We start from the raw sequence: 16,173 nt of genomic DNA, 5'->3' as shown, positions 1-16,173 counted from the left end.
CAAAATCATTGAGTTCATCAATCATACACACAATCAAAGTGTTCATCAATCATACACACAATCACAGCGTTCATCAATCACAGATACAATCACAGCGTTCATCAATCTACACACACAATCATAGCGGTCATCAATCATACACACAATCACAGCGTTCATCAATCATACACACAACCACAGCGTTCATCAATCATCACACAATCATAGAGTTCATCAATCATACACACAATCATAGTGTTCATCAATCACAGATACAATCATAGCGTTCACCAGTTACACCTACACTCACAGCATTCATCAATTACACACACAATCATAGCGGTCATCAATCTCACACACAATCATAGCATTCATCAATCATCACACAATCATAGCGTTCATCAATCACACACACAATCACAGCGTTCATCAATTACACACACAATCATAGCGGTCATCAATTACACACACAATCATAGCGTTCATCAATCATCACACAATCATAGTGTTCATCAATCATACACACAATCATAGCGTTCATCAATCATACACACAATCATAGCGTTCATTAATCACATGTACAATCATAGCGTTCATCAATCACAGATACAATCATAGCGTTCATCAATCTTACACACATTCATAGCATTCACCGATCACAGATACACTCATAGCGTTCATCAATCACAGATACAATCATAGCATTCATCAATTACAGATACAATCACAGCGTTCATCAATCACAGATACAATCACAGCGTTCATCAATCATACATACAATCATAGCGTTCATCAATCACAGATACAATCACAGCGTTCATCGATCACAGATACAATCATAGCGTTCATCAATCATACACACAATCATAGAGTTCATCAATCACACACAATCATAGCGTCCATCAATCATACAAACAATCACAGCGTTCATCAATCATACACAAAATCAAAGTGTTCATCAATCATACACACAATCACAGCGTTCATCAATCACAGATACAATCACAGCGTTCATCAATCACAGATACAATCATAGCGTTCATCAATCATATATACAATCATAACTTTCACCAATCATAGATTCAATCACAGCGTTCACCAATCACACAAACAATCAAGGCATTCATCAATCACAGATACAATCACAGCGTTCATCAATCACAGATACAATCACAGCGTTAATCAATCACACATACAATCATAGCGTTCATCAATCACAGATACAATCACAGCGTTCATCAATCACAGATACAATCAAAGCGTTCATCAATCATACACACAATCATAGCGTTCATCAATCATCACACAATCATAGCGTCCATCAATCATACACACAATCATAGCGTTCATCAATCACAGGTACAATCACAGCGTTCATCAATCTACAGACACAATCATAGCGTTCCTCAATCATACACACAATCACAGCGTTCATCAATAATGCACACAACCACAGCGTTCATCAATCATCACACAATCACAGCGTCCATCAATCATACACACAATCATAGCGTTTATCAATCACAGGTACAAGCACAGCGTTCATCAATCACAGATACAATCACAGCGGTCATCAATCTTACATACAATCATAGCGTTCATCAATCACACACACAATCACAGCGTTCATCAATCATCACACAATCATAGCGTTCATCAATCACACACACAATCACAGCGTTCATCAATTACACACACAATCATAGCGTTCATCAATCATCACACAATCATAGCGGTCATCAATCATACATACAATCACAGCGTTCATCAATCATCACACAATCATTGTGTTCGACAATCATACACACAATCATAGCGTTCATCAATCATCACACAATCATAGCGTTCATCAATCATACACACAATCATAGCGTTCATCAATCATCACACAATCATAGCGTTCATCAATCATACACACAATCATAGCGTTCATCAATCACAGCGTTCATCAATCATCACACAATCATAGCGTTCATCAATCATCACACAATCATACAATGTAGCGTTCATCAATCACAGATACAATCATAGCGTTCATCAATCATACACACAATCACAGCGTTCGTCACTTACACACACAATCATAGCGGTCATCAATTACACACACAATCATAGCGTTCATCAATCATCACACAATCATAGCGTTCATCAATCATACACACAATCATAGCGTTTATCAATCACAGGTACAAGCACAGCGTTCATCAATCACAGATACAATCACAGCGGTCATCAATCTTACATACAATCATAGCGTTCATCAATCACACACACAATCACAGCGTTCATCAATCATCACACAATCATAGCGTTCATCAATCACACACACAATCACAGCGTTCATCAATTACACACACAATCATAGCGTTCATCAATCATCACACAATCATAGCGGTCATCAATCATACATACAATCACAGCGTTCATCAATCATCACACAATCATTGTGTTCGACAATCATACACACAATCATAGCGTTCATCAATCATCACACAATCATAGCGTTCATCAATCATACACACAATCATAGCGTTCATCAATCATCACTCAATCATAGCGTTCATCAATCATACACACAATCATAGCGTTCATCAATCACAGCGTTCATCAATCATCACACAATCATAGCGTTCATCAATCATCACACAATCATACAATGTAGCGTTCATCAATCACAGATACAATCATAGCGTTCATCAATCATTCACACAATCACAGCGTTCGTCACTTACACACACAATCATAGCGGTCATCAATTACACACACAATCATAGCGTTCATCAATCATCACACAATCATAGCGTTCATCAATCATACACACAATCATAGCGTTCATCAATCATACACACAATCATAGCGTTCATCAATCTTACACACAATCATAGCGTTCACCGATCTCAGATACACTTATAGCGTTCACCGATCACAGATACAATCACAGCGTTCATCAATCACAGATACAATCACAGCGTTCATCAATCATCACACAATCATAGCGTTCATCAATCATACATACAATCACAGCGTTCATCAATCATCACACAATCATTGTGTTCGACAATCATACACACAATCATACCGTTCATCAATCATCACAAAATCATAGCGTTCATCAATCATACACACAATCATAGCGTTCATCAATCACAGATACAATCATAGCGTTCACCAATCATAGATTCAATCACAGCGTTCATCAATTACACACACAATCATAGCGTTCATCAATCATCACACAATCATAGCGGTCATCAATCATACATACAATCACAGCGTTCATCAATCATCACACAATCATTGTGTTCGACAATCATACGCACAATCATAGCGTTCATCAATCATCACACAATCATAGCGTTCATCAATCATACACACAATCATAGCGTTCATCAATCATCACTCAATCATAGCGTTCATCAATCATACACACAATCATAGCGTTCATCAATCACAGCGTTCATCAATCATCACACAATCATAGCGTTCATCAATCATCACACAATCATACAATGTAGCGTTCATCAATCACAGATACAATCATAGCGTTCATCAATCATTCACACAATCACAGCGTTCGTCACTTACACACACAATCATAGCGGTCATCAATTACACACACAATCATAGCGTTCATCAATCATCACACAATCATAGCGTTCATCAATCATACACACAATCATAGCGTTTATCAATCACAGGTACAAGCACAGCGTTCATCAATCACAGATACAATCACAGCGGTCATCAATCTTACATACAATCATAGCGTTCATCAATCACACACACAATCACAGCGTTCATCAATCATTACACAATCATAGCGTTCATCAATCACACACACAATCACAGCGTTCATCAATTACACACACAATCATAGCGTTCATCAATCATCACACAATCATAGCGGTCATCAATCATACATACAATCACAGCGTTCATCAATCATCACACAATCATTGTGTTCGACAATCATACACACAATCATAGCGTTCATCAATCATCACACAATCATAGCGTTCATCAATCATACACACAATCATAGCGTTCATCAATCATCACTCAATCATAGCGTTCATCAATCATACACACAATCATAGCGTTCATCAATCACAGCGTTCATCAATCATCACACAATCATAGCGTTCATCAATCATCACACAATCATACAATGTAGCGTTCATCAATCACAGATACAATCATAGCGTTCATCAATCATTCACACAATCACAGCGTTCGTCACTTACACACACAATCATAGCGGTCATCAATTACACACACAATCATAGCGTTCATCAATCATCACACAATCATAGCGTTCATCAATCATACACACAATCATAGCGTTCATCAATCATACACACAATCATAGCGTTCATCAATCTTACACACAATCATAGCGTTCACCGATCACAGATACACTCATAGCGTTCACCGATCACAGATACAATCACAGCGTTCATCAATCACAGATACAATCACAGCGTTCATCAATCATCACACAATCATAGCGTTCATCAATCATACATACAATCACAGCGTTCATCAATCATCACACAATCATTGTGTTCGACAATCATACACACAATCATAGCGTTCATCAATCATCACACAATCATAGCGTTCATCAATCATACACACAATCATAGCGTTCATCAATCACAGATACAATCATAGCGTTCACCAATCATAGATTCAATCACAGCGTTCACTAATCCACAAACAATCATAGCGTTCATCAATCACAGATACAATCATAGCGTTCATCAATCATACATACAATCATAGCGTTCAGCAATCACAGATACAATCACAGCGTTCATCAATCACAGATACAATCATAGCGTTCATCAATCATATATACAATCATAACGTTCACCAATCATAGATTCAATCACAGCGTTCACCAATCACACAAACAATCAAAGCATTCATAAATCACAGATACAATCACAGCGTTCATCAATCACACAAACAATCAAAGCATTCATCAATCACAGATACAATCACAGCGTTAATCAATCATACATACAATCATAGCGTTCATCAATCACAGATACAATCACAGCGTTCATCAATCACAGATACAATCATAGCGTTCATCAATCATACACACAATCATAGCGTCCATCAATCACACTCACAATCATAGCGTCCATCAATCATACACACAATCATAGCGTTTATCAATCACAGGTACAATCATAGCGTTCATCGATCATACACACAATCATAGCGTTCATCAATCACACACAATCATAGCGTCCAGCAATCACACTCACAATCATAGCGTTCATCAATCATCACTCAATCATAGCGTTCATCAATCATACACACAATCATAGCGTTCATCAATCACAGCGTCCATCAATCATACACACAATCACAGCGTTCATCAATAATACACACAACCACAGCGTTCATCAATCATCACACAATCATAGAGTTCATCAATCATACACACAATCATAGCGTTCATCAATCACATATACAATCATAGCGTTCACCAATTACACCTACACTCACAGCATTAATCAATTACACACACAATCATAGCGGTCATCAATCACACACACAATCACAGCGTTCATCAATTATCACACAATCATAGTGTTCATCAATCACACACACAATCACAGCGTTCATCAATTACACACACAATCATAGCGTTCATCAATCATAGCGTCCATCAATCATACACACAATCATAGCGTTCATCAATCACAGCGTTCATCAATCATCACACAATCATAGCGTTCATCAATCATCACACAATCATAGCGTTCATCAATCATCACACAATCATACAATGTAGCGTTCATCAATCATCACACAATCATAGCGTTCATCAATCATCACACAATCACAGCGTTCGTCACTTACACACACAATCATAGCGGTCGTCAATTACACACACAATCATAGCGTTCATCAATCATCACACAATCATAGCGTTCATCAATCATCACACAATCATACAATGTAACGTTCATCAATCACAGATACAATCATAACGTTCATCAATCATAAACACAATCGTAGCGTTCACCGATCACAGATACAATCATAGCGTTCACCGATCACAGATACAATCACAGCGTTCATCAATCACAGATACAATCACAGCGTTAATCAACCATACACACAATCATAGCGTTTATCAATCACAGTTACAATCACAGCGTTCATCAATCATACACACACAATCACAGTGTTCATCAATTACACACACAATCACAGCGTTCATCAATCATACACACAAGCATTGAGTTCATCAACCATACACAAAATCACAGCGTTCATCAATCACAGATACAATGATAGCGTTCATCAATCACATATTTTACATGGGAAATGACAAAGAATTAAAGAAGGATTTATAACTAACTCTTTTTCCAAAAACACGATCATGTTTTTCTCTGGAAAATTTTAATGTAAATAATTTCATAAGTGATTGAACGTTAACGAAATCGGATCCTGGCATGTGAACCGTCTGTGTGTAGGTTCATGGCATGTGAACCGTCCAAGTGTGGGTTCATAGCATGCGAACTGTCCTAGTATTGGCTCATGACATGTGAACTGCCCTTGTGCGGGTTCATGGTATGTGGACTTTGCTAGTATTGGTTCATGGCATGTGAACCGTCTTAGTGGTGGTTCATAGCATGTGAACTGTCCTAGTGTGGGTTCATGGTATGTGAACTATCCTAGTATTGGTTCATGGTATGTGGACTTCCCTTCTATTGGTTCATGGTATGTGGACTTCCCTTGTATTGGTTCATGACATGTGAACTGTATTAGTGTTGGTTCATGACATATTAACTTTCCTTGTGTGGGTTCAAGGCATGTGAACTGGCCTTGTGTAGGTTCATGGCATGTGAACTTTGCTAGTGTGGGTTCATGGCTATGGTATTGACCTGTATCGAACGCCATATCGTCTATTGGCGCTTTGTAAGTGTCCATTGTAAAAACAAGATAAGTCAGGATGTCGACAGAGTTGAAGATATCTCTGCCCTATGAAGTAGATACTATATTAAGAAACACGTACGTCGATAGGACACGTATTCGGTGTAATTTCATTGTGGTAAAAGGTGTAAGGATCAATTGTCTATTGGTTCTCGGTTACAACAATATCGTCATGAGGATTTATCAATGTATATGTCTCTTACTAGGATACGTAACTTCAGTTCCACTGGACCTTAACAGCAAGGTAATATCAAATCTGTGATTAAAACACAAGTGTTTTGGTAATTGTATTTACAAAAAACAGAACTGACACTCTGATCCATTCTACAATTGATTGCACTGGTTTTGTTAGTTAATACGGAGACTGAAATGTTTTAAGTACAGCATATCTTTTTCAATTTTTTCATACTTGTTAAACAAAATATTTCAGAATAGTTGATGGCATTCGGAAACTGAACCTTTCAACATGAAAAAAGTCAGATTCAAAACCACAACGACAGTAATCACCAATAGATCTTCCCAAAGAACACTTTCCCACCTCCTAGTTCCAATTGGAAGTTGGTGAATACCTGTATGTTACCTAAAGTAGGTGTTTTAGACCTTTCGGAAAAACAAATGGACCACGTTATCAGATTTAAACATTTCAAACATTTTAACATATACTTTTACCAGAATGGAAAATATCATCAGGCTTATTATTTTTTTAGAATACTGTTTTAAATAACAGCTTAGTATTTTGTACGAACGATTTAGTATTTTGTACGTGCAACTCAATATCTTGTACGTATATTTAGTATCTTGTTCGTAAAACTTAAGATTTTGTACGAACGATTTAGTGTTTTGTACGTGCAACTCACTATCTTGTACGTATATTTAGTATCTTGTTCGTAAAACTTAAGATTTTGTACGAACGATTTAGTGTTTTGTACGTGCAACTCACTATCTTGTACGTATATTTAGTATCTTGTTCGTAAAACTTAAGATTTTGTATGAACGATTTAGTATTTTGTAAGAACAACCTAGTATTTTGTACGTACAACTTAGCATCTTTACTTGCAACTTAATATCTTTACGTAAAACTTAATTAGTATCTGTAAGATTAAGTATTTTGTACTTACAACTTAGTATTTTGTCGTACGATTTAGTATTTTGTACTTACAACTTAGTATTTTGTCGTACGATTTAGTATTTTGTACTTACAACTTAGTATTTTGTCGTACGATTTAGTATTTTGTTCTTACAACTTTGTATTGTGTACGTACGATCTAGTATTTTGTTCTTACAACTTTGTATTTTGTACTTACAACTTAGTATTTTGTCGTACGATTTAGTATTTTGTTCTTACAACTTTGTATTGTGTACGTACGATCTAGTATTTTGTTCTTACAACTTTGTATTTTGTTCTTACAACTTAGTATTTTGTCGTACGATTTAGTATTTTGTACTTACAACTTAGTATTTTGTCGTACGATTTAGTATTTTGTACATACAACTTTGTATTTTGTACGTACGATTTAAGTATTTTGTTCTTACAACTTTGAAGATCGCCATCAAAAGGCCTTTTTGCTTGTCTGCTCAATCTTAGTAGAACTAAGCATGCACAACTAGGGTTCAGGGGAGACCTACATGTGGAATTTGAGAAAAATAGATTCAGTACTTAATAAGAAATACCGATATGAAATTCAAAACGACCACTTGTCCACCATTTTATTCATGTGCAATAACGCTCTGAATGAAACCTAGCTTCTTGGGAAATGTGATAACGTACTTTAAGGGGGAAAACGAAAACAAGACAGGCGCCGGATTATGGGCAAATGACGAGGTCATGACCCTGGCGATAGGTGCAGTTCAAGGTGAAGCATTTTGCTTTATTGTTCTAAGTTATATACATTGTATATAGTTATATATATATGGTTCTTGTATGGAATCAATGTGTATCTTAAGTATATCTTACTGGTTTTAATTCTTAGAACGTTTGGGCGAATTTCCTCTTTTGGTCAACTATGTTAGATTAAGTTGTTCTATAAATACTATGAATTTTTTATTTTTTATTTTTTATTTTTTTTTGTGCAAGATGCTAAGTTACAAGTACAAGATAATACTGGTATATGCACAACATACTTAGTGGAAAAGATACGAAGTTGTACGTACAAGATACTTTCTTGCACATTTTTGTTTTTACATAATTCAGTGGCCTTAATACGCTTTTGTAGTCCATACATATTGACTATTATTTTTCCGAGACAGCCAAACTGACCTGACTATTTATGGGTACAAATGATATGATAATCGATGACTAGTTAATGTTTTGGAATTTCATTGTAACGTGTGATGTGTTTTATAAATTTACAGATTGAAGTAAGCGAGTTCGGTAAGAGTTTTTCATTATTATCAAAGTTAAATTATCACAAATTAATTAAATCTTTTGTTTTAGTTTGGTAATTGGTTTAACTGAGATAATCAAAAATTATTTATCAAATAGAGAAAGTAGTTGAGAATATACATACGCTTCTAAACGATTACTAAAATGACATTTAAAATGAAAACAAAAAAAGTTTATAAAAGCTGTATTCGTAAAAATATATATATATTTGGTATTTACAGGTGATGGTTTTATTTATTTTTCTGACAGAACCGCCGTGAAATGTTTGTTGTAATGACAATTTTAAGCAAAGATGTCCTTTATTGAAACCCGTCAATAAAATAACCAAAATGAACGCTTTCCATCAACGTATCACATTCCAATTGATAAGTTATTGTGGTGTTCTAAAACGATGACGTCAAAGATGGGTTCTCTTAAGATGGCTTGATTTTAGATACATTTTTATCTACAAACTTTCTAGAAACATTTTGATATATGACGATGATTATGTTTATCACGAGCTCTGATACTGATCCATGTTTTTATATACATCAGTCCTACAGGAGAAGGATTTTGAAGTTCCCGACTCGGAGATTCTCGGAGACAAAAATACCCAAGATTGGAGTGTAGAGAATGTAAGCCTACCATTAATTATTTTTTTTATTTTTATTTTTTTTTTCATTTTTAAAAACCAATTATAAGTTAATTTACATCATGAATTTCAAATGCTTCAAAGGGATCTTTTATAAAGACTTGGACCGAAAAAAAACCCAATCTATTTCGACATTTTATGAATGTTCAGTCTGATTGAAATACAGATGAGTCCGCACTTAGAAATATTTGGCTTTGGGAGATAGATGTACATGTAGTTTCAAACCTGCACAGCAACTTCCGGACATAAATATCCGGAACGGTCAAATCGTAAAAAAAAAAAAAAAAAAATTTATTTTTTCACAATAAAATGTTTTGAGTCTGCACAGTTTTTCTGGGTCGGGCGGGTTACGCCAAACCAACTATATTTTTATTTTGGCCTGATCATTACTTTACAATACATCTCCTCGGATGACAACTTCAACAATATCATGTTAACAACAGCTTCTGGATCTGGACAACCACGATAGTACCATTACTCCTTAAATTCAACACATCGCAACAAAAAATGCCCCATAACCGGCCACCATTACTAAGATGTGAGTGTCAGGAGCGATTCTGGGTAGAAATATTTCCAATATATTAAAGCAGTATTAAATTCAGATCACATGTATATCGTGCAAAGGTAGCATACCGCTTTAACTCAAACCACCATGGCCACATTGTCATTACAGAAGCGGAATGCCATCAACACCAACACGTACCATACTGCCCTGTGGACAGGAGGCGTCGTACCCTACGTCATCAGTAGTAGTTATCGTAAGTAAAGCTGGACGACGTAATACCAATAAATAAATAAATAAATAAATTATAGAAAGAAACAATTTTGGTATTTTAATTTTTGATACTGCGGTTACCTGGGTATTTTGAATAAATAAATAAATAATTTATAGAAAGAAACCATTTTGGTATTTTAATTTTTACACGGAGTTATTTTCATGAGTTCTGTTAGGTTATTATAACAGAGAATACGGAACCGGAGATACATTCCGAAATGTATACAGCAGCAGGAGGGTATCTGTTTGTAGGATAGCTAGTAGTATATGCTAAGGTGTTTTCGGAGCCCAATGCTCTAAAGTCATTACTGATGTCTAAGTCATTAATATATCATTTTCAAAAAAATAAATAAATCAAAAATAAAAAAAAATCCATTATCAACAACTGTCACTGCTTTGTCAGTGAAAAACGAAGCAATCACAGCAAACTGATCGGAAATACAGCACCTTAACGGGAATGATTTTTAATCTAATCCATATTTTACTAGCCACATCAGTTCGACAAACTTACGAGGCGGCGATGAGAGAAATTGAAGAAGACACTAAGGTTCATGGAAAGACGTGTGTACACTTCGTACCGAGGACTACACAAACCGATTATATCCAGGTCGTGCCAGGGACTGGGTAATTATCAGATTAAACAATAACGCTTTGTTTTAGATAGTAGACGTTGTGATATATTGGGCCGTAGTTGGTTATGGCGCGGTCATATCTTACTGTCACAGAAGTATGGGGTGACCGTAGTATGGGGATGACCTAGTATGGGGATGACCGTAGTGTGGGGGATGACCGTAGTGTGGGGATTACCGTAGTGTGGGGATGACCGTAGTGTGGGGTGACCTAGTATGGGATGACCGTAGTGGGGGATGACCGTAGTGTGGGGGTGGCCGTATTGTGGGATGACCGTAGTGTTGGGGATGACTGTAGTGGGGATGACCGTAGTGTGGGGATGACCGTAGTGTGGGGGTGGCCGTATTGTGGGATGACCGTAGTGTTGGGGATGACTGTAGTGTGGGGGTGGCCGTATTGTGGGATGACCGTAGTGGGGGATGACCGTAGTGTGGGGGTGGCCGTATTGTGGGATGACCGTAGTGTTGGGGATGACTGTAGTGTGGGGGTGGCCGTATTGTGGGATGACCGTAGTGTTGGGGATGACTGTAGTGTGGGGATTACCGTAGTGTGGGGATGACCGTAGTGTGGGGTGACCTAGTATGGGATGACCGTAGTGGGGGATGACCGTAGTGTGGGGGTGGCCGTATTGTGGGATGACCGTAGTGTTGGGGATGACTGTAGTGGGGATGACCGTAGTGTGGGGGTGACCGTAGTATGGGGTGACCTAGTATGGGATGACCGTAGTGGGGGATGACCGTAGTGTGGGGGTGGCCGTATTGTGGGATGACCGTAGTGTTGGGGATGACCATAGTGGGGGATGACCATAGTGGGGATGACCATAGTGGGGGATGACCGTAGTGTGGGGATGACCGTAGTGGGGGATGACCGTAGTGGGGGATGATCGTAGTGGGGGATGACCGTAGTGTTGGGGATGACCGTAGTGTTGGGGATGACCGTAGTGGGGGATGACCGTAGTAGGGGATGACCGTAGTGTGGGGATGACCATAGTGGGGGATGACCGTAGTGTTGGGGATGACCGTAGTGTTGGGGATGACCGTAGTGGGGGATGACCGTAGTGGGGGATGACCGTAGTTTTGGGGATGACCGTAGTGTTGGGGATGACCGTAGTGTTGGGTGACCGTAGTGGGGGATGATCGTAGTGGGGGATGACCGTAGTGTTGGGGATGACCATAGTGGGGGATGACCGTAGTGTTGGGGATGACCGTAGTGTTGGGGATGACCGTAGTGTTGGGGATGACCGTAGTGTTGGGGATGACCGTAGTGTTGGGGATGACCATAGTAGGGGATGACCGTAGTGTGGGGATGACCGTAGTATGGGGATTACCGTAGTGGGGGATGACAGTAGTGTTGGGGATGACCGTAGTGTTAGGGATGACCGTAGTGGGGATGAGTGTAGTGTGGGGATGACCATAGTAGGGGATGACCGTAGTGTGGGGGATGACCGTAGTGTGGGGGATGCCGTAGTGGGGGGATGACCGTAGTGGGGTGACCGTAGTGGGGGATGACCGTAGTGTTGGGGATGACCATAGTGGGGATTACCGTAGTGGGGGATGACCGTAGTGGGGATGACTGTAGTGTGGGGATGACCGTAGTGTGGGGGATGACCGTAGTATGGGGATGACCATAGTAGGGGATGACCGTAGTGTGGGGATGACCGTAGTATGGGGATTACCGTAGTGTGGGATGACCGTAGTGGGGTATGACCGTAGTGTTGGGGATGACCGTGGTGTTGGGGATGACCATAGTGGGGGTGACCGTATTATGGGGATGACCATAGTGGGGGATGACCGTAGTGGGGGATTACCGTAGTGTGGGATGACCGTAGTGGGGTATGACCGTAGTGTTGGGGATGACCGTGGTGTTGGGGATGACCATAGTGGGGGTGACCGTATTATGGGGATGACCATAGTGGGGGATGACCGTAGTGGGGGATTACCGTAGTGTGGGATGACCGTAGTGGGGTATGACCGTAGTGTTGGGGATGACCGTGGTGTTGGGGATGACCATAGTGGGGGTGACCGTATTATGGGGATGACCATAGTGGGGGATGACCGTAGTGGGGGATGACCGTAGTGGGGGATGACCGTAGGGGGGGGGGGGTGACCGTAGTGGGGGATGACCGTAGTGTGGGATGACCGTAGTGGGGATGACCGTAGTGGGGATGACTGTAGTGTGGGGATGACCATAGTGGGGGATGACCATAGTGGGGGATGACCATAGTGGGGATGACTGTAGTGGGGATGACTGTAGTGTGGGGATGACCGTAGTGTGGGATGACCATAGTGGGGGATGACTGTAGTGGGGATGACCGTAGTGGGGGATGACCGTAGTGTGGGGATGACCGTAGTGGGGGATGACCATAGTGGGGGATGACCGTAGTGGGGATGACTGTAGTGTGGGGATGACTGTAGTGTGGGGATGACCGTAGTGGGGGATGACCATAGTGGGGGATGACTGTAGTGGGGATGACTGTAGTGTGGGGATGACCATAGTGGGGGATGACCGTAGTGTGGGGATGACCGTAGTGGGGGATGACCATAGTGGGGGATGACCGTAGTGGGGGATGACCGTAGTGGGGGATGACCATAGTGGGGGATGACCGTAGTGGGGATGACTGTAGTGTGGGGATGACCATAGTGTGGGGATGACCGTAGTGGGGATGACTGTAGTGTGGGGATGACCGTAGTGGGGGGATGACCATAGTGGGGGATGACCGTAGTGTGGGGATGACCGTAGTGGGGGATGACCATAGTGGGGGATGACTGTAGTGTGGGGGTGGCCGTATTGTGGGATGACCGTAGTGTTGGGGATGACTGTAGTGTGGGGATGACCGTAGTGGGGGATGACCGTAGTGTGGGGGTGGCCGTATTGTGGGATGACCGTAGTGTTGGGGATGACTGTAGTGAGGATGACCGTAGTGTGGGGGTGACCGTAGTATGGGGTGACCTAGTATGGGATGACCGTAGTGGGGGATGACCGTAGTGTGGGGGGTGGCCGTATTGTGGGATGACCGTAGTGTTGGGGATGACCATAGTGGGGGATGACCATAGTGGGGATGACCATAGTGGGGGATGACCGTAGTGTGGGGATGACCGTAGTGGGGGATGACCGTAGTGGGGGATGATCGTAGTGGGGGATGACCGTAGTGTTGGGGATGACCGTAGTGTTGGGGATGACCGTAGTGGGGGATGACCGTAGTAGGGGATGACCGTAGTGTGGGGATGACCATAGTGGGGGATGACCGTAGTGTTGGGGATGACCGTAGTGTTGGGGATGACCGTAGTGGGGGATGACCGTAGTGGGGGATGACCGTAGTTTTGGGGATGACCGTAGTGTTGGGGATGACCGTAGTGTTGGGTAACCGTAGTGGGGGGATGATCGTAGTGGGGGATGACCGTAGTGTGGGGATGACCATAGTGGGGGATGACCGTAGTGTTGGGGATGACCGTAGTGTTGGGGATGACCGTAGTGTTGGGGATGACCGTAGTGTTGGGGATGACCATAGTAGGGGATGACCGTAGTGTGGGGATGACCGTAGTGTTAGGGATGACCGTAGTGGGGATGAGTGTAGTGTGGGGATGACCATAGTAGGGGATGACCGTAGTGTGGGGATGACCGTAGTGGGGATGACCGTAGTGTGGGGATGGCCGTAGTGGGGGATGACCGTAGTGGGGTGACCGTAGTGGGGGATGACCGTAGTGTTGGGGATGACCATAGTGGGGATTACCGTAGTGGGGGATGACCGTAGTGGGGATGACTGTAGTGTGGGGATGACCGTAGTGTGGGGATGACCGTAGTATGGGGATGACCATAGTAGGGGATGACCGTAGTGTGGGGATGACCGTAGTATGGGGATTACCGTAGTGTGGGATGACCGTAGTGGGGTATGACCGTAGTGTTGGGGATGACCGTGGTGTTGGGGATGACCATAGTGGGGGTGACCGTATTATGGGGATGACCATAGTGGGGGATGACCGTAGTGGGGGATGACCGTAGTGGGGGTTGACCGTAGTGGGGATGACCGTAGTGGGGATGACTGTAGTGTGGGGATGACCATAGTGGGGATGACCATAGTGGGGGATGACCATAGTGGGGATGACTGTAGTGGGGATGACTGTAGTGTGGGGATGACCGTAGTGTGGGATGACCATAGTGGAGATGACTGTAGTGGGGATGACCGTAGTGGGGGATGACCGTAGTGTGGGGATGACCGTAGTGGGGGATGACCATAGTGGGGGATGACCGTAGTGGGGATGACTGTAGTGTGGGGATGACCGTAGTGTGGGATGACCATAGTGGGGATGACTGTAGTGTTGGGGATGACCGTAGTGTTGGGGATGACCATAGTAGGGGATGACCGTAGTGTGGGGATGACCGTAGTGTTAGGGATGACCGTAGTGGGGATGAGTGTAGTGTGGGGATGACCATAGTAGGGGATGACCGTAGTGTGGGGATGACCGTAGTGGGGATGACCGTAGTGTGGGGATGGCCGTAGTGGGGGATGACCGTAGTGGGGTGACCGTAGTGGGGGATGACCGTAGTGTTGGGGATGACCATAGTGGGGATTACCGTAGTGGGGGATGACCGTAGTGGGGATGACTGTAGTGTGGGGATGACCGTAGTGTGGGGATGACCGTAGTATGGGGATGACCATAGTAGGGGATGACCGTAGTGTGGGGATGACCGTAGTATGGGGATTACCGTAGTGTGGGATGACCGTAGTGGGGTATGACCGTAGTGTTGGGGATGACCGTGGTGTTGGGGATGACCATAGTGGGGGGTGACCGTATTATGGGGATGACCATAGTGGGG

The 16,173-nt window shown here is 42.0% G+C and overlaps 1 protein-coding gene across 1 annotated transcript in view; it reads left to right on the top strand.

The window, feature by feature from the left end:
* The first annotated feature begins 7,058 nt into the window (after window positions 1–7,058).
* The window catches only part of LOC117342714 (high choriolytic enzyme 1-like), a 33,900-nt gene continuing 24,785 nt past the window's right edge, over window positions 7,059–16,173 (top strand). The window contains exons 1-5 of the mRNA XM_033904931.1: window positions 7,059–7,183; window positions 9,292–9,310; window positions 9,857–9,936; window positions 10,627–10,711; window positions 11,217–11,352. Coding sequence (XP_033760822.1) covers window positions 7,112–7,183; window positions 9,292–9,310; window positions 9,857–9,936; window positions 10,627–10,711; window positions 11,217–11,352 — 392 coding nt within the window. The 5' untranslated portion in view covers window positions 7,059–7,111. The remainder of the gene's footprint in view (window positions 7,184–9,291; window positions 9,311–9,856; window positions 9,937–10,626; window positions 10,712–11,216; window positions 11,353–16,173) is intronic.

This window comes from Pecten maximus, chromosome 14, assembly GCF_902652985.1.
Source record: "Pecten maximus chromosome 14, xPecMax1.1, whole genome shotgun sequence".
NCBI classification, from domain to species: Eukaryota; Metazoa; Mollusca; class Bivalvia; order Pectinida; family Pectinidae; genus Pecten; species Pecten maximus.
This window is presented reverse-complemented; position numbering and strand designations above follow the sequence as displayed.